This window comes from Cervus canadensis, chromosome 26, assembly GCF_019320065.1.
Source record: "Cervus canadensis isolate Bull #8, Minnesota chromosome 26, ASM1932006v1, whole genome shotgun sequence".
Classification (NCBI taxonomy): Eukaryota; Metazoa; Chordata; class Mammalia; order Artiodactyla; family Cervidae; genus Cervus; species Cervus canadensis.
Window position 1 is genome coordinate 25,483,719 of NC_057411.1, and position 22,453 is coordinate 25,506,171.

General features: G+C 36.2%; 1 protein-coding gene across 1 annotated transcript; it reads left to right on the top strand.

Moving 5' to 3' along the window:
* The first annotated feature begins 677 nt into the window (after positions 1-677).
* Positions 678-21,672, top strand: LOC122428352 (alpha fetoprotein). The gene is made up of 15 exons (XM_043448327.1): positions 678-807; positions 1,288-1,339; positions 2,285-2,417; positions 4,386-4,597; positions 5,820-5,952; positions 7,508-7,605; positions 10,380-10,509; positions 12,342-12,559; positions 14,143-14,275; positions 14,800-14,897; positions 15,677-15,815; positions 17,816-18,039; positions 19,220-19,352; positions 20,881-20,935; positions 21,526-21,672. The coding sequence occupies exons 1-14, from the start codon at positions 723-725 to the stop codon at positions 20,923-20,925; spliced, it is 1,833 nt and encodes a 610-aa protein (XP_043304262.1). The 5' UTR covers positions 678-722; the 3' UTR covers positions 20,926-20,935; positions 21,526-21,672.
* Positions 21,673-22,453: the final 781 nt, after the last annotated feature.

Consider the following 22,453-nt stretch of genomic DNA (forward strand, 5'->3'; position numbering starts at 1 on the left):
ATTCCCACCAAAGAACAGTGCCTGGTATGCCCACTTCATCTTTTTGTTGAATGAATAAATAAAACTTCCATCTATTAAGTGCCACTCAGCGCAAGGCTCTTTTCTTAGCTATTTATGCTCCATAGTTTATTTAATCATGAAAGAATTCTATCAGTCTCTTTATATTGTAGATGATGAAAATAAAGCCCAGAAAAGTTAAACAACTTGTCCAAAGTTTTGTAGCTAAGTGGCAGGACAAAAATTCAAACCTGGTCCCCAAGCCCTCCTGTTGAACCATGACATTGTACTGTCCTTCTGATTATAAGGCAGTAATGAATTTGTGCATTTAGTTGAATTTCATACAAAGTCTGATGCCATTTTGTCTATGGCCCTGTTAACTTCTGTTGTGCAATTTAGGGAAAAGTCACATTCTTGAATGCCTGTAGTTTGAGAAGAATATTTGTTATATTTGCAAAATGGGATGAGTTTGCAAGTTTCATCCCCCCTCCCCTTTTTCCACCCAAAGAAGGTCTGTGTCCTTGAACATAAAAAGCAAATAATCCTTGTGCTGTTAATTATTAGCAAGTCATCCTATTTGGAATGTAAGGAAATCAAGTAACCGATATACTGGCAACAGATTACTAGTTAACAGGCTTTGCTAGAGAAGACTATAAAAGAATTTCAGTTCAGTTCTCAATATTCTGCCCCAATCATCACCACCGAGGACGAAATAACTAGCAAGCATGAAGTGGGTGGTAGCATTCTTTTTACTTTTTCTATTAAATTTTAGCGATTCCAGAACAATGCATAAAAATGCATATGGAATAGGTAAGATATTTTATGTTTTTCTTTTGTCTTTTTTCTACATGAAAATTCTTAAATCTGTATTTATTCAGTTGCTTTGAATTATTTATCATATTGCTCCACATAGAGGATACATATTTCATTGGTGAATAGCTTAAAATGAATGATAAATTTATATCTTTATAAGAGTACAAGAGTTTTACAAAATCATGGCAGTGTCTAATATTATCTGTGACTAGTTCAGTAAGTGTTAAAACACTGGAAGATATAAAATCTGAATTTTAGTGTTAAGTCTACTATAAATTATTCTGCTTAACTTTCTTTCTAAGTTTCTTTGCTTTCCCAAGTACAAAATTAGGATATTTGGATAGATGATTCCTAATGTTTTCTCAGTTCTAAAATTGTATAGTTTTAACTGAGACACAAACATTATATCTAGCAATGATGCCTTTCCTGACTGCAGTTGAAAACACCGTTTCTCATGAAATTTATCTTGCTTTCCAGATTCCATATTGGATTCTTCCCCATGTTCTTCAGGGACAAATTTAGTTGGCCTGTAAGTTTCGCTTGTATAAATGCACTTTAAATATGTACAGCAATGAAAAGTTAATTTAGATAATTGAAAAAAATTGGATAGCTCTATGAGTTTTTAAAATGTAAAAACAAACTAGACAATGTTAAGAAAATTATTTATGTTGAATATCAAATTAATATTGAAGAGGTTTAACAGTTGACCCATGCCTTAGACGTTAACCTCAACCTCTAGATTCCTTGTAAATCTATAGGACAAACAGAATCAGATTTTAGAACTTTAAGAATAATGTCTGATTGATGGTAACTCTATACCAATTCAATAATTTTTCTCGTCAGTACCAATAGGATGATAGTACCATATTTTCTAACCTGAATACTGCTTAATCCTAGTAACAAATAGTAGAAGGTAAAATGTTCTATTTTTGGTTATTTGTAGAGGGTATGTTGTTCTCTTGAATGCTGTCTTTCTGTTCCATACTTCTGAAGTTTCTAATAATGATTTTAAAGGCATTTGTTACAGATATTGATTGCACACCAAAACCTGTGATAATAATGCTTTGGGTTAATCCATGATCAGACCTTGATCACCCTGGGAGTAGACTCAGGCAAAGGTCTACTGACTAATTCTCTGCTTAAAAAACAACAACAACAAAAAAACTACAAAGAATATAGATACCTTCAAGTATGGAGACATTGCAGTGGGTGGATGACCACAAAAGGAGGAACCATTCTTAGGGGAAATCCACTTATTTTCTTTGTTAACAGATATATGTGTATTCATGGGGGAAAGGGACAAGAAGAAGATGGACATTTCTTCTGGATGGCTAAAATTAACATATATTTTTAGCAAAAGTCATCCCCTAAGCAGATTACAATATAGCAGACAGCAAAGAAACCAAAAACTAACCTTGAGAAAAAGAATGATATAAGTCTGTTTCTTAAGCATTCATATATATTTTTGTTTCAGAGCTACCATATTTTTTGCCCAGTCTGTTCAAGGAGCCACTTATGAGGAAGTAAGTCACATGGTGAAAGATGTATTGACTGTAATAGAGAAATCCACTGGCAGTGAGCAACCTGCTGGGTGTTTAGAAAACCAGGTGAGTGGATAGCAATAATTTTTTAAAAAAATTATTGTGATATTTGACAAAAACTCAGCATGCAGAAGAGAAGATGCAGGGACTGCTTAAGAAATAAATACATTGAATTATTTGAAATCCTGTTGTATGAGAGGAGGTTTAATTCTGATTCGCTGGAGAGAGCAGAGGAGAAAACAATGGATGTCTATTGTAAAGAGATGCTATAAGCATGGGGACTAAGAACTAAGGTCCTGAAATCAGAGTATCTGGGTGACTGTGGGCATATTACTAGACTTCTTTGAGTTTAGTTTATCTATAAAATGAGTGATAATAATAGCTTCCATTTCTGGATTGCCATGGAGATTGATATGATGAGTAGTAGGAGCTCATTTTTATTAAGCAAACAGTGTAACAGCCATTCTTCTTGGCAATGTTATGTACCTATTGATAGTCAAAATATTTTGTGGTGTGGAGCATAGCTTTGATGAATCAGAATGAATGTTCAGTGAGCCAAGAGATTTTGGGTAGGCCTTGTTGGCACAGTATCAGCTTTGCTTGCAAATGCTAATTTATTAAATATTTGCTAGAGGGCAGATGGAAGTCTTCCAGTTGGGGAAGCCAAAGCACAGAGATGTTAGATAATTTTCTTAAAGGCAACTAACAACCAGGATTTAACATCCTCAATGGCTTCGTTATATTAGACTCCACACTGTAGCAAATGTGAGGAGCATAGCACAGATTAGGGTTGCCAGATTCAACAAATGAGCAACAACAAAAAAATAGGAAGCCCTCTTAAAATTGAATTTCAGATTAACAGTGACTACTTTTTTTAGAATAGGATACCCTAATGTAGAAGATCAATAAATGACAGTTATTGTTGGTTATTATTATCTTAATATAGAAAATAACTAAAAACTTTAAAATCATTAGAGCTACCAATTATGAAACAAAATGCCCAGAGAATCCTGTCATGATGGAGCTAATGAAGTAGCCAAAAGATGATGTATCTACATTATTATAATTATATTAAAATCTACATTATTATACTTTTTTAAAGATATAAAGTATTTATAACTCTGAAATTGATGACTTAATAAAAGTCCCTTATTAGCATCTCTATTTTTGACTTGACCTGATAGTCTAAAAATGTATGCCAAATAAGCAAAATGCATTTTATATCACAACTTTACATCCAATGAGATAACCAAGGTGATGTTACAGAATAGTGATTTATCATTGTAAACCTAAAGACAGACTTTTTATGTAAACTGGGAATTGGAAGTCTTAGTTAAGATTTCCAGGATTCTCTAAATATGAGTAGTTTTAAAAGCTAAATAAAAAGTTTCCCAAAGTGAATGAAACACACATAATTTTCAGAGGCATTCATCAGGCTATTTGTGTCATCACCTGATTTTGGTAAAATTAAGGCAACAAAGAAGGATTTTAAACATTTAAAATGTACATTTTAAAACTTTTTTTTTTTTTGGTTACACTGTGGGACTTGTGGGACCTTAATTACCCAACCAGAAATCAAACCCTGCCCACAGCAGTGAAAGCGCTGACTCCTAAAGCACTGGACTGCCAGGAAATTCCCTAAAACATTTTAGCTAAATGTATAATTAGACCCATTAAAAGTATTTGAGGCTATTCTTATTCCATTTCAAAATATTTTGATTTTTGTCTGAAAATAATCTCCAACTTTTCGATCAGTGTCTTATCACAAGACTATCAGATGGAGTATCTATGCCCTCCTTTTAAGATAAAATAATTTTGTCATGTGTATTACTCAAGGTTGGCAACTAAATTCCATTTCCCAAACACATCAAAGAAAACTATTCCTTCAGGATGAAACTAACTATATTGGAATTTGTAGGGGGGAGTTATTTTCCTCATCCACAGTTTTGATTCTAGATATTAGAAAACTTTTCATGTATTTTGCAGCATTTTTAGGTAAAGTTAGTTGTCTTTCATTACAAATAAATCTTCTAGGTATCTGCCTTTCTGGAAGAAATTTGCCGTGAAAAGGAAATTCCTGAAAAGTATGGGCTTTCAGACTGCTGTGGCCGAACTGGAGAGGAAAGACATGACTGTTTCCTAGCGCACAAAAAGGCCGTTCCAGCTTCCATTCTGCCCTTCCCAGTTCCAGAACCAGTCACGAGCTGTAAATCGTACAAGGAAAATAGAGAGCGGTTCATAAACAGGTAAGACCCCAGAAAGGGGGCAGTGCCAAGCAGAATCGAGAAATTCTGCAATTTGTGAAGGTAGTCTAGTGCATGGAGAAAAAAAAAAAAATGTTTTGTGTGGCATCTTCTGAACTCTTGCCCTGTGAAATTAAGTGACCAATGTTAAATGTAACTTTGTCTCCACAACAGGTAAATAGATAGGTGTAGACCACACAGGAGACCCACCAGCTGTTAGTCTCTTAGACACACCTTGTTTTTCCTAATTTTAGCTTGCCCAAGAATAGTATTTAGCTTGTCCAATTTTTCTATGGCACAAATGACTCCTTCTAGAGCCAAACACTTGGTATTTTGTGTTCATCAAATTGCTTGGAAAAAAAAAATTAGCCATCCAGGAATGTTTAAGATATGTAAGCACGTCTAGCATTTATTGAACTCTTAGTATGTTTTAGGCACGTGTGTGCTTGGCATATATGATCATATTGATGCTTACAAACAGCCCATCAATTCTCCTTGTCCTCTTCCTCTTGATTTCTTTCCTTCATCTTGTTTTGCAGATGAGGAGATTGAAGCTTAGACAGTTAAGGCAATTGAATGAGGGCATACAGCTAGTACATTCCCAAGAGGGCATTTGAGGCCAGGTTCTTTGTTGGGAAAGCCTGTGTCTAATGCTTGGTCACTTCTATCTTCCCTGGTAGTGCCTGATCCAGAGAAATATAGAACCTGCCCTTAGAATATCTCTGCTACAGTGATTGCCAGGGTGGATCATCTCATTTTGCACTGAGAAGAAAAACTACTTTACTTTTCTGCTTTATTTAGTGAAAGTCTGGCCTTTCTGACTCTGGAAACATGTCTGTGGAGACTTCTTGAAAAGGATACTTTAATAAGAATCACAGCCAGTGATTCTGCCTAGTTTGTCCTCATAATAGAATGTAGGATTGGCTGTCAGATTTTTCTTTTTCCTGGAGGATCTTTATTTATTTTTATTGGAGGATAATTGCTTTATAATATTATGGTGGTCTCTGCTGTACATCAATGCATAGCAGTCTTAATTTTATATATCTATATCTATATCTATATATATATCTCCTCCCCCTGGAGGATCTTTAGTGAGGAAAATTTTGACAGCAAGTGGAAAAAATGATGATTTTCCTGATCTTTAAACAATTCCAGAGTCCAGTTCCAAGCCATAGCAGCCCTATTTTAATGTGTTTGTAAATCTGACTGCTCCTTTTCATTTCAGATACATCTATGAGATAGCAAGAAGGCACCCTGTACTGTATGCACCTACAATTCTTTCTTTGGCTACTCAATATGATAAAATTATTCCACATTGCTGCAAAGCTGAAAATGCCACTGAATGCTTTGAAACAAAGGTATTATATTTGTAGGGATATCTGGACCAATAACTTCAATCTGATTATGACTGACTAAAGCCAAAAAAAAAGTCAAAAATAGAAATATGCTCTGTGTATAGAGTATCATTTTCAGAATAGGATATATTTCAGTAGTCTGCTATTCTTTGGGCTAAAAACCTGGGTTTGCTGGGTTTTTGTTTTTTTTTAAATTCATTCCTTTATCCATCCATTCATTCAGCCAATGATGATTTTATTATTAAGGAAGTAAGTTTGGTGGGATAAAGACAGAGGTAGAAGTGATATCATAAATGAAAGAGAGGAGTAGAAGGTGTAAGAAGATGGGGCAGGAGCAAGAGGAGAAAAAGATCAGGAAAAGAGGGAGAAAAGTGAAAGAGAAGTATGATAAATGCTTTTATTTCTTTTAAACCTTAGAATAAATTTGAAGTGGAAGTGTCACTGTCATTTAACAAACAATGAAATTTAAATTTAGAGGTGTGAATGATTCTTAGGTTTGGAGAGCTAGAATAACATCCACAATTCATTACTTGTTGCTTAAAGTCACCAACTCGATGGACGTGAGTCTGAGCAAGCTCTGGGAGCTGGTGATGGACAGGGAAGCCTGTTGTGCTGCAGTCCATGGAGTCAAAAAGAGTCAGACATGACTGAGGGACTGAACTGAACTGAATTGAAAGTCCTATAAAAAAAATTTCCTGAGAACAGTGACTATTCCTAGAATGTTAGGCTGTGATGCAATCTCACTTTTTGTGACTGAGCAGCCACTTAAGAAATGATCAGAAGAAAAAAAAAAAAAAACAAAAAATATGATCGGCGACCTAAAATTAAAAACCTGTTAGAACTCAGGACAGGCGCTTGAATGTGCTTTTAACAATATTTAAGGCTGTTTTGATGAATGCATTGTGAAAATCATTCTCAATGAATTATTTATTGAATGTCTAAAACATAATATAATACACAAGGTATTCTTGCCACTGGATAGTCTTCAATAAAAGTTTAATTGCAAAAAAAAAAAAAAAAGGAAATGATCAGGCTTCAATCTGTTCAAAATTACAGTTGTTTATTCATTCTCAAGTATGAAAATTGCAGTGTTTTTGTTTCAAGTTACTTTTAATAAATCTGTCTGGCATAGATGTATATAAACCCATCTAAAGGAAAAAAGCATGAATAAAGTTTTGTAAGAATATATGACATTTATAATTGTTAGGAAAAAGTTTTTGTAGAGTTTCATGTTTTATCTGTGGGCTTTCCTGGTGGCTGGCTCAGGAATAAAGAATCTGTCTGCTAATGCAGGAGACCTGGGCTCGATCCCTGGGTTGGGAAGATCCCCTGGAGAAGGAAATGGTAACCCACTCCAGTATTCTTGTCTGGGAAATCCCTTGGACAGACGAGCCTGACAAGCTACAGTCCATGTGGTCACAGAGTCAGACATGACTTAGTAACTAAACAACAACAACAATAAATACTTTAGCTGTATCTGTTGTTTTTCTAATTATCAGAGTCTAACAGGGAAAATGCATCCTTTCTTAACACCTTGGTTTTTTGTTTTCCTATCTAGGTAACATCAATTACAAAAGAATTAAGAGAAAGCAGTTTGTTAAATCAACATACATGTGCAGTAATGGGAAAATTTGGACCCCGGACCTTCCGAGCCATGTAAGTTTGAGCTCTCTCTGGAAGATATCTTCAAAACTTCCATTTTGTAATTTGAGTCCACTTTTTATTACTGTTGTAGAGAATGAAGTTTCCATTGATGAGAGCTACTACTGTGGGCTTCCCTTGTAGCTCAGCTGGTAAAGAATCTGTCTGCAATGTGGGAGACGTGGGTTCAATCCCTGAATTGAGTAGATCCCCTGGAAAAGGAAAAGGCTACCCACTCCAGTGTTCTGGCCTGGAGAAGTCCATGGACTGTATAGTCCATGTGGTCGCAGAGTTGGACATGACTGAGCGACTTTCACTTTCACTTTTCACTGTGATTAGAATCATGAAATCTTAGGAAGGGCAGGGAACAGATCAGTCTGCTATTTAAAACTTTCTAAAGTTTAGACGAGATAATGCTTAGAGAAGGCTTCAGAGATTTATGTTACTTACCTGTTCTTCTAGATACTCAAGTTCTGGACTTCAACTTATTTATGCCTCATAATTATAATTATTTTCCTGAATTCTCTACAAAGTAGATTAGCCTTCTCTAAGTATCATTTAAAATTTCTGGCTTAACAAAAAATTTTTTATATTAATTTTGCTTCCTACTCTGCTATAAAAGTCCATCATGTCAATTGTTGCTCTTCATAAAATATCCACTTGAAGCAATAATATTAGAATCTACTGTCCAGAGGAAAACAAAATTGTCATTTCTGAAGAACTGGCATGTATTTTCCTAACTGATGAAAGCATATGTTAATAACTCACTGAAGTCTGTTTTCTTGTCCCAGCTGCTAAAAAAGCTCAGAGGCAAACTGGGAGTTTTTCAATTGACTGTTATACTTAGCATATTTGCTCTCTCTTTCTTTCCTTGATTGTATGTATGTATGTATCTGTGTATCTATCTATCTATCTAATCTATCATCTACGTATCTAATTTATCTCATTTATCTATTTTTTGTTGTTAGAATGAGAGGAATATTAAAAAAACAAAACCCAAACAACTGAATCATGTAGTTCAACCTCTTCATTTTCAGACATGAGTAACCCGAAGTCCAGTCAGATTAAAGCAGTTTACCCAAGACCACATTACTGGTCATCAGAACCAAGTTTTTCTAGGTCTTTGTCATGATTTATTTCCATCACATCTGCTTGTCTGTTATGTCAGTAATCTCTAATCATCTGAATCCTGACAACTGAGACTTTGAGGTCAAATATGGGAATCAGAATTATCAGTGATTTAGAGCTGGACTAGCCAGTATGGCAATGACTAGCCCCAGGAAGCTCCCGAGCACTTGAAATGTGGCTAGTGTAAATGAGGAATTGTGCTCTAAGTGTAAAGCCAGATTTCAAAGACTCGGTGTGAAAAAGAAAATGTGTGATACCTCAGTAATAGGCTTACTGTTATAAACAACAAGGACCCACTGTATAACACAGGAAACTATATTCAATATCTTGTAATAACCTGTAATGGAAAAGAATCTGAAAAAGAATATGTATGTATAAAAAACATATAAAAATGAGTCACTCTGCAAGTAGTACACCTGAAACTAACACATAAATATATTTCGATAAAAAGTAGTTAAAAATGACTTTTAACCTTGATTGAAATATTATTTTTTATATATTGTGCTAAAAAACATATTATTACAGCAAATTTAACCTGTTCCTTTTGACTTTTTAGTATGGTTGCTAGGAAATTTTAAATTATATAACTGGTTCAAAGTAGTCTTCAGTTTTAAACTGAAGCATTTCTAGTATAGAAAAACATCTGGCCTGCTAATTGAAGAGTACCAAGTACATGCATGTAAAGTATATTTATTTGCTTGTTTGTTAAATGACACATTTAAAAATACTGCACTTGGTAAAAACGTAAAGTTTTAAGTCATGGATTTAGTTCCAAGACTGATTGATTCTCCTTGGAGGAGGTCAGATTATGCTTTAACAACCCTCCAACTCTATTAGAAACTTAAAGATTAATTCATGACCTACTTTATTTAAATTTACCTTAGTAAAACAATGTAAGTTAACAAATTATTCTTTAAATTCCAAAACCAAAAATAGAATAAAAACCAAAGGAAAAAGATATGATTATAATGACATTATTTATCATTTGATATCCATAAGTGAATAAAGTTAAATATTCTCAATTAAAAAAGAAAGTCTGTCGACTAGTAGCAGAAACAAGTGCTGTGGTCTCAACTAGACAGCTCTTAAAATTTACATCAAATATGCAGAAGGAATGAGAACTTTTATTTCTGACTTCCTTTGTGGGTCATTCTATGTGTCTTGGCATGATGACACATCTAAGTGTTTATTGGCTTTGCTTTCTTGTTCCTGTTGATTCGCACACATGCACCCTCCCCACATTCTTAGGAGTCGTTTTTTTTTCTCCCAAGTAAAAAAATGATTACTGTTCTCAAAGAATTTTCCATTTCTTAATTATTTATCCTTTCCAGTTTTTTTCTACCTTCTCACAAGAAGGATCTGAAATACTCAGCATCAGGGTCCAACAACAAAGAGATACATATTGTTGCAAATCACAGGAAAGATTTTAGGAAAAGATAAATTAGTTCCATACCATTTGTAGAGCTAGATCACATTTTATAGAGTCACTGCCTTGAAAGACTGGGGTAGAATTGATAAGATGTGTAACACTTCCCCTTTTCTTTATAAACAGGAACATTTTGGCCTTTTCTCCTTGGAGTGCAATTAGATGAATACTCTATGCATGTTATTTCATCTTGATAGATAGCCATGATTGATTTCTAATTCTTTTTTTCCCTTAGAACTGTTACTAAAGTGAGTCAAAAGTTTCCCAAAGCTAATTTTACTGAAATTCAGAAACTGGTCATGGATGTGGCCCACATACATGAGGAATGCTGCAAAGGAAACGTGCTGGAGTGTCTGCAGGATGGGGTGAAGAGTCTTGCCTCCTATAAAAAAGATATTTCAACTCTCTTTCCTTTCTTTTGCTCTCATTCTAAATGGGAGAAGCCTGTTGCGAGTTGGTCATAGGTGTGGTAGCTAGCTGACAGTGAAAAACCGTCTTGCTGACTTTGTTTTTTACTTCAAGCATAGGCTCCTCTTGCTAGACCATTCATTTTTACTTTGAAAGGAGATGGTAACTTCTCGTGAGCCCTCCACATAGAATTGGGGGAGGGGGACAGACTCTTTACTGTTAATATATTTGTTTTCCATCCATTTGTACTTTCAATTGACAGTATATATCGAATACTTTCTATGTGCTAGCCACTGTTGGGGTCACCTATTAGGAAGACACAAGCTGACTTCAAGGAATTTACTGTCTGATAGGATAGATAAGACATGTGACCTCATTGGGGTTAGGCACTATCTTTGGTTGACTGTTATTTCTGTAGGCCACCAGCACAATGCCTGGCACATGGAAGGCACTCTACATTATATTCATAGAGCTATTACATGAATACAACAAAATAATATAAGAAACATAAAAACAACACTAAATACTGTTCTACAAAGTAAAAAATCTAGCCAGCAAGGGGAGGTGTGAATAAAGGGCTCTAAGGTATTTAAAAACCAATTAAAAATAAATACACCCAAAACAGAACCCTCAAGCATGCCATAGTCACCTGAGCTTTAAGCAGTGGGGCATTGATCTATTTTGGGCTACCCTTGGCTTATTAGATGTTGTGCAATAGGCCTGTCTATCTCCAAATTTCTCCCTCTCTGGTTCCCTGTGATACACCTTCTTCTTCAAGGAGGCTTAAGTTCATTGTTCCTGGATATTTAGATGGCTTGAAACCAGGGCTGGAACGTGGTTTCCAGAAGGTTGGAAGTGAGGGTAAAACGCTCATTTCAACCAGTCCAACGGCAATTAGTCTGGGATAGACTTGGAAGTCATCAGGAAGCCAAGGCTGCTGGGGAGACCTGAGCGTGACTCTCTGAGCCCAGGCAGAGAATCTTGGTGTCAGGAATTGGGGAAGTGAACTGGGGGTGCTGCCTCCAAGGCAGATTTTCCTATCTCATTTATTTTTCCTTTTAGAAGCACTTACCTTCATATTAAGAATGGTAATAAGAACAATTTTCTCTTTGTATCAGTTTTAGCTGACAATTTTACCAAGTGGTGTGGTCATTTCCTAAAGTTTAGTTTTTTCAGTTTTTGGAGTGCATAACCATCCTTTTCCTTTAAGATGGAAAAAATAATTCAAGTATGGTATATTAGTTGGATTTTAACAGCTGAATAATGGGTTCTAATTGTTCCTGATAAGAATGCACAGAATTTTCAGGACTTTGAGAGGGACATGTAAGCTCAGCTGCTTTCTTGGTCGCTTACATGCCCTGAACATTTCATTGTCTATAGACTGCCCTCTGGAGGTCATAATGGATTACTGCAGATAGTTTTGCTAAAAAAATGAATCTTACGCTTTCCATGATAAGCCATCAATAACAAATGTTTAGTAACATATTTCAATACTAATAGAAAGATATGCATCAACCTACATGTCATTCAGTTTGAGGCATACATTTGTCTTTTGTTTTTAAAAACTTGCTGTGAGGGTAAAGTAGATTTTAGCTGACACGTATGAAAAGAAGAATTGAACAAAGTTAGGTGGAAAGACGTGAAGAGAGACAGAAGGGAAAGCACTACCATAAAAGGGGAGACAAGGCAAACGTCTTTTTCCTTCTTTCTTTCCTTCCTGGGATTGGCCTTAAGATCCTGAATTAAAGAATAAAATTTTTAAAACTTAGACTTTGTTTTTCTATTGCAGGAAAGAGTTATGTCCTACATATGTTCTCAACAAGATATTCTGTCAAGACAAATAGCAGAGTGCTGCAAGCTGCCCACCACACTTGAACTTGGTCAGTGCATAATTCATGCAGAAAATGATGACAAACCTGAAGGCTTATCTCCAAATGTAAATAGGTTTTTAGGAGAGAGAGATTTCAACCAACTTTCTTCAAGGGAGAAAGACCTCTCCATGGCAAGGTAACACACTCTGTAAATATTACATTCACACAAATAAGAATTATGATGTGACTGACAGGTTTGTGTTGTTGAAATGGTTTCTGAACTCAGTATGTGAGGATGATGCCAGAAGGTTCTAAGCCAAAATATAGTTAGGCAGATAACAAGGGAATAAAGAATGGGATCTCTTATACTGATGAGACTGTCACTCTTGCTGTTGCTCACTGGCTTGCTTATGAGGATGCATTTTGTTTTGTATCAATTTATCTGGAAAGAGAAGCATTATCATCCCTGTATGGATTGCTCATATAAAGATCACCGTTGGTTTTCCAAATAGGTTATAGATATTTTTATAATAAGAAGGGCTCATAATTAAGAAGGTGCTTTTTCATGTGCATGTTTTAAAAACTTTTCCCTCAAGTATAACTTAATAGATAGTGCTAGATAGAAGGGCCTTTATTGTAACAGTTTATTTGCTATTTATTGAATATCTGTTTTATTTTTTTAAGGAAATAAAAATGCATTTAGAGATGTTTGCAGTATGGCACTAATAACTGTAATTTACAGGATATGTTCTCATTCTATTTGCCTTTAAGGGGAACGAGCAGCTAAGTTAGTACATTTCCCTTTATTGTACACTGTGTATCAATGGACACTATTAGAGAATTGTGCATCTCTTAGGACATTATACTTAATGATCTCCAAAGGTCTTTCTAAATTTAAGAGTCTGCTTTTAATGTGGTAATGAAAATAATGGTACAATTTTCTTTTTAATAATTCCAGAGGATATTAGTCTATTGTTGCCTTAAAATTAGACAGGCACACATTGTTTGCACCGCTAAATTAAATTATGCAAACAAGAACAAAGTCTAGATTTCAGAAACTCAGGGACAATATTATTGGAGGTAGAACTAATATTAACCTATTTCTACAATCTGGGAATACAGTCAGCAAATTCAAGAAATCTCTTTAAATTTACCCATCATACATTCTGAAGCTGTTCATTTAATAGAAACAGTTCTTCAATTGAAAAGGTTTTTCACAGTAGAAATTTCTCAGCCAAGAATGATCTTTCCTCAAACATTCTGTGTGGCTTCCTTCGACTAGGTTTTTCTTTTGAAAGAGCTGCTCAAAGAGACTTTTCTTGACCACACACTCTAAATTGTCACCCTTTTCCCTCTTCCTTTATTTCTCTTCATTGATTTAGCAATACTTAAATTAGATGACCTATTTCTTATTTGTTTCTGTCTCCCTATAATGCGTGCTTTTTAGAGGCCAGGCATTTTATCTTATACATTATTGAAACTTTCCTGCTTAAAGAAAATGCTTGCACAGAGATGGCAGTGGAAAAATATTTGTTGGATGGATACATTTAAAGTCCATAAGGGAAAAGCCAAAGCGAAGGATGCAAAAGAAAGCAAAATACCATTTTAGACCAATTTGAGGGGTCATAATTTCCATTAATAGTTTTGCCATGCATATAGTTGAAATCATATTTGACTTCTAGGTTTAGTTACTTCAATGTTAACTTCTGCATGTTGCATAGCAGAGGAATAATTTGTCTCTTAATTCCAATAACTTGTTTTTTTCCACACATATTTCAGATTTACATATGAATATTCAAGAAGACACACTAAGCTTGCTGTTCCAATTATTCTAAGAGTTGCTAAAGGATATCAGGAATTACTGGAGAGGTGTTCCCAGTCTGAAAACCCTTCTGAATGCCAGGATAAAGGGGTAAATTGCTCCAGTTTTTTAAGGAAAATCTGAAAAACTACATTGATATCATGTATTGAAAGTGCTGTTTGTTTGAAAATACCTAGTTACTAATGAGTTGTTAGGTGGTTATATCTATTAAATAGCTATCTAGCTAGTGATTAACTGGTAGTCAACAACTTTTGACTTATTTTAGAAATACAAATGTTTTAACCAAAAGTTCTTTTATACGCAGAATAAAAATAATATTCCTTTTGAATAGCTCCAGAAAGGCAAGGATTTTGTATAGAAAGAATTGTATTTTTTTTACCCAAGGATTGAGTTCTGTCATACAATAACTTGTGGTTCACAGTTTTAAACTTAAATCCCTAAAGTCCATTTGCTTTAATCCTCATAATTCATCTTTAATATTAAAAAAAACCTCTAAAAGTGATTTCTATAAGATTGCTATCATAATAGAATAAGATATTATTTGGTCAAATTTCACATATAAAGTTGCATATACAGACCGAAAAAAATGTGTGTAATAATGCTTGTATTTTCAGGAAGAAGAATTGGAGAAATATATCCAGGAGAGCCAAGCCCTGGCAAAGCGAAGCTGTGGTCTCTTTCAGAAATTAGGAGAATATTACTTACAAAATGCGTATGCTTTGTTTAAACAATATTTTAAGTGATGTATGGGAAGATCACCTGGAGAAGGGAATGGCAGCCCACTACAGTATTCTTGCCTGGAGAATCCCATGGACAGAGGAGTCGGGTGGGCTACAGTGCGTAGGGTATAGGGTCAGAGTTGGACATGACTGAGTGACTAACACATAAGTGATTTAAAATCATTAACTGATGAGGGAAAGATACATCTAAATTAACCACCCATGGCTATGCTAATTCCATCACCTAGTTGGACCTGTGTGCTCAGTTGCTCAGTCGTGTCCGAGTTTTTGTGACCCCGTGGACTGTAGCCCTCCAGGTTCCACTGTCCACCACCCAGTTTCCTGTTCCAGCAGGCGGCCTTCCCCAGGCCCCTCTCTTAAGGAACAACAGAGGGCCTGTAAAGAGGGCCTCCAAAAGTCTGGCTTTGGGTTGCCCAAACCATGCAGATTTTTGCAGTAAAGATACCCCTTCTGTCATAAAGTTAAAACACCAAAAGTTCAAAGTTCATTTCAAGGAAACTTTTGAGGGTGGGAATAGAGTCAGCCTGCTGCCCAGTGTTAATTTTCCCACTGTGATCTGCTGGTGTAACGGGAGTGTAGGGAGTGAGTGTCAGAGTGAATGCATCCCCAGTACTGGTCTAGGCACCATGTGGATGAAATAAATGAGCTGAATTCATGCCTTCTGATGCCAGAAGAGGGTCTTTGAGAAGGAGTGGGGGTCCAGAAACAAGTGAAGGACTCAGCAAGATTTGGTGGGGAATGCTTCTTTCAGGTTTCTTGTTGCTTACACAAAGAAGGCTCCTCAGCTGACCTCACCTGAGCTGATGGCCTTGACCAGGAAAATGGCGAACGCGGGAGCCATTTGTTGCCATCTCAGTGAGGACAAACAACTGGCCTGTGGCGAGGGAGTGGTGAGTGTTTTGGTTGGTCTCCTCCTGTTTCTGCTCTGTTGGACTCGAAATAGCCTTTATGGTTCCCATTCGGGGGAAATGGTTAAGAGCCAATGTGGAGATAGCTTTCCTGGACTTGCTGGATTAGTTGCCGTTGAAGGGGTGTAAGGACTCAGCTCTGAATGGTTGGCATGTGGGCAGGCTTCCTGTCCTTCTAGAATGGCAGTGAGTCAATTCAACAATGTCTGAGCGAGCTTTATGAACAGGGATGACAGAAAGACAGACACATCACTAGATTCATGATTTCGCCAAATACCTAATTTTGAAAAAGCTTCAGGTTTGACAGATTCAGAGTCTCTATTTTATTTTTAGCCATATCTATGTTTTTGTCTTTTGTAGTTTAATTTTTGTGGTGATGATATTAGGGACAATTTATCCCCCTTAACTAGGTACAGGGTATAGAACAGGGTAGCCCCACGATCTGAATAATAAAATGACTTTCCAGTTGGTAAGGCCAGTAACCTTTACTTTTTAACACTACTGGTGTCATACATATGATTACAGGTTTATTTTTTCATTATTTTTTCCCTTAAAGTCACAATTGTGAATAAAATTGTGTATTTCCCCCCCCCATTTTTCCTCTTTTGTATGAGGAGGAGTTAATCGCTAGTAAGTCTTCACATCCTGGAATTTTTTGTCAAAGGTTAGAAGTAAAAAGAAAATTTCCTGTAATTAAGCATTGTCATCTTTGTCATTTATGGAATCCCACATGTTAGGAGGGTGCAGGGACAAGGGTGGTAGAATGCTTCAGGGGTATAGTTATTGGGGGGTTTCTGCCCACATTCCTGTCCCTTTTCACGACTTGTTAGTCTTGTCACACTGGGAAAGCTGGTCATCTCACTAAGCTTGAGAATTTTTATCTGACGTCTGAGAACAGAAGTTGTGCCCTCATTCAATGACTGACTTAAATGAGATAATCAGTATGACTCGCTCAGCACTAGCGTGATACATAGTATGCATACAAAATATGTTGGCCCTTATTACAAGTTATTATTAGGTGCTTAAGAAATATCTCTCGGGATTTCCCTGGTGGTCCAGTGGTTAAGTCCTCACCTTCCAATGCAGGGGGTGTGGGTTCGATCCCTGGTTGAGGAGTTAAGATCCCACATACTTCACAGTCAAAAAATCAAAACAGAAAACAAAAGCAACATTATCACAAAAGATTCAATTCAATAAAGATTTTAAAATTGGTCCATATAAAAACTTTTTTGAAATAAAAAAAGGTATCTCTGAAGTGTGGAAGGTAGGTGAATTCTACAAGAAGAAAGCCTTAAGGACACACACACACACACACACAGAGGCCTTATTTCTTTTCAGTTAGGACTATGAGCGTCCCTTGTGGCTCAGCTGGTAAAGAATCCGCCCGCAATGCGGGAGACCTGAGTTCAATCCCTGGGTTGGGAAGATCCCCTGGAGAAGGAAAAGGCTACCCACTCCAGTATTCTGGCCTAGAGAATTCCACGGACTGTATAGTCGATGGGGTCGCAAAGAGTCGGACACGACTGAGCGACTAACACTTGTGTATTGACTATGTAAAGAGGTTAGGTTTTGCTATTCTTACCTTCAGAAAGTGATTCTCTGAATCCCAAAAGGAAAATGGAAAGTTCAACTAAATAGACATGGAAAATGTAAGCCATGTAATGATTTCCTGGGTCAGAGCAGAGACTTTTCCCCTGCGGACGTCTGTATGTAGCTGAAAATGCGTTTTCAATAGCTGACACAAATAGCTGAAGGGGCTGTCTTCCACATCACCTGTAGAACATTGGTGACTAAAAGCTGAAGTTTATCCCAAGCAAGTGGGTACATAGGTAAATATGGCAGCACATGCGCTGATCCCGGCAACACGCCTTCCTGTAATGTTAATGTTACTGGGCATGAAACGTGACTGCAAGGACTTCCCTGGGCCAGTTCTCTGGTTGACGCTCCGTCTCTTGGCTTTCTCCCCTTACCCCCCTAACCAGGCTGACCTTATCATAGGACACTTGTGCATCAGACATGAGGAGAGCCCCGTCAACTCTGGAGTCGGCCAGTGCTGCACCTCTTCATACTCCAACAGGAGGCCCTGCTTCAGCAGCTTGGTGGTGGATGAGACATACGTGCCTCCGCCGTTCTCCGATGACAAGTTCATCTTCCATAAGGATCTCTGCCAAGTTCAGGGTGTAGCGCTGCAGACAATGAAGCAACAGTAAGAACTGGTTATTTGCTACTGTGCAGAAGACTGACAACTCTAAATAGTGGTGGAGATTTCTACCTCACGCTCCCAACACTCTTGGGCTCCACCAGGAGATCGTTATTACTCCAAAGCACTTAAAGTGACTTTCAAAATAGTCATGTCCCAGTGTCTTCATAGCCTTTAGACTGGAAAAATTCACTGGGGGCAGATGTTCCTGTTTGTAAAAAGAGTCTCCATTTTAACTATCGTTGTGATGCGTTTTGGGATTGAGAAAAAGGGGGCAATCTGTTTAGGGTTAATTAGGATCTAGCTTTATAGGAAGTCTTGGGTACTTGCAACACAAGCACTGAAAAAGCGCCTTTGCCTTTTTTCCACACTATTTACTCCTTGAAGAAAATAGCCGTAATATTTGATTCAACCATGAAGTGTGGGTGTTAAGAAATGGAATGCACATTTCAGTTCATCGTGGGATGCATTCTGTAATGATGATAGTAATGCAAAGTAGAATTCATTTCTCCAAATTTCCATGCATTTTAATACTCCCATGCTTTGTAAAAGGTCTCCCTTCATTTTGGAAAAGCTGTTCTTCCCTTTTTTCTGTCACAATCTGAGGCATGTAAGAATGCTGCCTCCCCTGGCAAGCCTCTCCCATTTCTTCAGTTAATGTTAATTCCAACATGAATATATTACTAAATGTGGTGGTGTTGTTCAGTGACCCAGTTGTGTCTGACTCTCTGCGACCCTCTGGATTTCAGCACTACATGTGTAGTATAGGCACTTAGGATGGACAGTGTTCAGGTAGGAGTGTGATAACTGTGAATGGCAGGGGTTTGGAAGTTGGAGCCTTTGAGTGTAGATAAGACAGATTTTAGAAGAGAAAACCAATCAGAAAGAATATTTTAGGCAAGTAAGAAGACTGTATTTCACTACATATAAGTATGGTGGAACTATGAAGTAGTGTTTCATCTATAATCTGCCCAAATCCAGATCAGTGGAACATTTAGCATGGTTCTAGCCTCAGTCTTTCTATTAAATATTAGGCAAAAATATATGTGGTAAGTCTGGCGATAATTGATGGAATGAGGATGTAGAGCGAGGATTTGTGCTTTTTGTGTTCTCTACTAGGAAGTTTTTAGAAAAATACCATCACAAAGCAGACTTCTCTTATATACTGTTTTGTTTTGAAACATAGGTTTCTCATTAACCTTGTGAAGCAGAAGCCACAGATAACAGAGGAACAACTTGAGGCTGTCGTTGCGGATTTCTCCGGCCTCCTGGAAAAGTGCTGCCAAAGCCAAGAGCAGGAAGTCTGCTTTACAGAAGAGGTAGGTGCAGCTCATGTTTGTACTCAAACACTTGGTATGGAATTTTCTTTCTTTTTTCTTTGGAATTTTCTGTAATGAAAAATGAAAATAATAGCTCACTAATTTATAATTTTAAAATAATGCCAGTAATATTTATATTTAATTTAGAAACAGATCGAAAGACTATAGTGTTTAAAAATAGTCATAGTTTTCTTGCTAAATATTAGGTAGAAGTGCAATTTGGAATGTATAATGAGAGTTAGTAATTTTAATTTATTTCCTACTGGAGAAAACTGTAGAGTGAATATATGATTAACTGATGATAATTTAGATGGCTTCTGGCCTAAAATTTATCAATTCAGCAAATGGATGAAAAGGATTTAGTTGCAAATTAATTGGGCAAACAGGATATTGGGGGAATATTTATAGGAAGTATATTGAACTCATTTAGGAGCAAGCCTTTGAATATTAACAGAGTAGTAATTAAAAATTATCTTAATATAATTATTTAGCAATTTTAGCTGGATTTACAAATTGGTTACACTTTGTAAGCCTTAAGTTTGTATTACTAAATACATTTGAATATAGGATCACTATTTTTAAAAAGATATTCTATATTTCAGCCTTTTGCTCTTTTATTTGACTGTCACAATAGGTTTATATGTTTTGCTTTTGATAGTATTTAGAAATGTTGAGTTTTTTAATAAATAATATAATTATGTGTGTTTCAATGTGTGTACTTATTAGGATGTTTTTGTGTTTTTGATAGAAGTGGGTGGGACAGATAGTAAAATCAGATAAAACTAGATAAAATAGATTTTATGTAAACTATTTGTGATAAATATGATACAAAAAGATTAATGTCCTTTGTTATGAGAAGACATTAATTTACAGGTAGAGAACATTAACAAATAGTAGCATAGCAGTATTTTCTCTGCAAACCTTTCCATTTCTGTGACTGATTTTTAGAGAAAGGAGAGAGGATGAGGCTTGGTAAGAATCTGGAGTTTGGTATAGGAAATACAATATCTACTGTTGATCAGAATGGAGGATTTTTTCCACCTCTGGCTTCCGTTGTCCCAGTTTGTTGACTTGAGTTGCATATCTTTATTTTAACCCATTTAATCTATAAACCTGTGAATTTACCCCTAGCTAGTAGAGAGTTAACTGTGTTGTGACTAGCACAGTCATCTACTTTTTAATCTGATGAGTTTTATTGATTGAGTTTACTTTTATTTTTTCATTTTTTATTAGTTGTTGATGTACAGTTATATTATATAAGTTACAGGTATACAGTATGGTGATTCACAATTTTTTAAAGGTTCTACTCCATTTATAGTATTGGCTATATCCCCCAGGTTGTACAATACATCATTGTAGCTTAGTGTATACCTAATACCTCTTATTCCCCTCCTTCCTTATCTCCCCTACCCCTTTCCTCTCCCTACTCACTGGTGACCACTAGTTTGTTCTCTATATCTGTGAATCTGCTTCTTTTTTGTTATAGTCACTAGTTTGTTGATGATTCTCTTTTATTTTTGATTTGCAGGGTCCTGCACTGATTTCAAAAACTCGTGCTGCTTTGGGAGTCTAAATTACTTCAGGTAACAAAAAATTCAGAGAAGGCTAACTATCATGTTGATTCCCCCCAAATATTGATCCATAGAGAAATGCATCCTAAGAGCTAACATCCAATACTTTCTTAAGTCAGTCAGTCAGTTCAGTCTCTCAGTTGTGTCCGACTCTTTGCAACCCCACGGACTGCAGCATGCCAGGCCTCCCTGTCCATCACCAACTCTCAGAGTTTGCTCAAACTCATCTCCATTGAGTCGGTGATGCCATCCAACCATCTCATCCTCTGTCATCCCCTTCTCCTCCTGCCTTCAATCTTTCCCAGCATCAGGGAAATTCAGTAAAAAAACAAAATATTTAAAAACTCAGGAACACAATAATGTTCATAATGTTAAACTGGTGATTTGAATAACTCAAAATTCTTTTAGGTTTTTTCACAGGCTTCAGAGAATGCCATCAGGAGTCCTTCCTATCAGTATATCTGATACAGATCTGATATATGTGTATATATATATACACACGTATATATACACACACACCCCTTTTATGCAAAATAATAAAACCAGTTACTGCACCTATTAATTTAATTAATATTTATATAATATTTTTATTCTTGTTACAGGAGGAAGAGAAGAAAACAAGTCTTTATTTTTGTTTGGTGTGAATTTTTCCCTTTAATTCTAACTGATTTGTGCTTTTTGTGAATTAAAGAAATGATAAGGACTTTTATGTGAGATTTCCCTATCACAGAAATAAAATACCTTCAAATCGTTCCTTTTTCCTAGCCTGCTTATTTATGAAAACATGTCGATAATTTCTTTAAATCATTTTGTGTACCATTGTCTGAAGCAGATTCTGGTCACAAAGCACTGAGTATTGGTCTCTGAAGGAGATTAAAGCTACTCAGGGATGGATTCATGACACTGAAGACTAAATTATACGATGAACTAAAAAATGTTCCCAAGTAAAGCACTATTTGGTGCTTCCAGGGCATACTGTTAATTAAATATCACTTAAGTATTCTAATTTAACATCTACTTTTTCTTAATCTTGTTCAGTTCTCTATTCATAGACCTTTTAAAACATAGTGTATACTGTAGTTATTTTGATTGACAGTAATTAACACTGTCACCAGTTATTATTATTTCTTTTTATTCTTCAAGTATTTGTTGATCACTCACTGTGTCTCAGGTCCTGTCCTGGGTGCAGTCACCGTCCTGAAGTTGCTCAAGAAAAGGAAGCAACTACCAGCAATGTAACAAGATTATGGCCCTTATAGAGGTGGCAACATATTGTTGAGAGAATGAAAGTAGGTGAGACCAGTTGTGACTTATGGAAAGTCACACTGGAAGAAACAAACATTTAAGTGTCTCAGAAGATGAATGGGTAAAGAAGAAGGCAAATACATGAAAAAGGAAAACCTATGATGAACCATGATGAATGAATGTATAGACATGGAAGGTCAAACAAGACATGCATACTATATAGGATTGAGTGGATTCTCATGGGTTTTGCTACAAAGGGTTTGAACAAAGTCTTACGGGCACCAG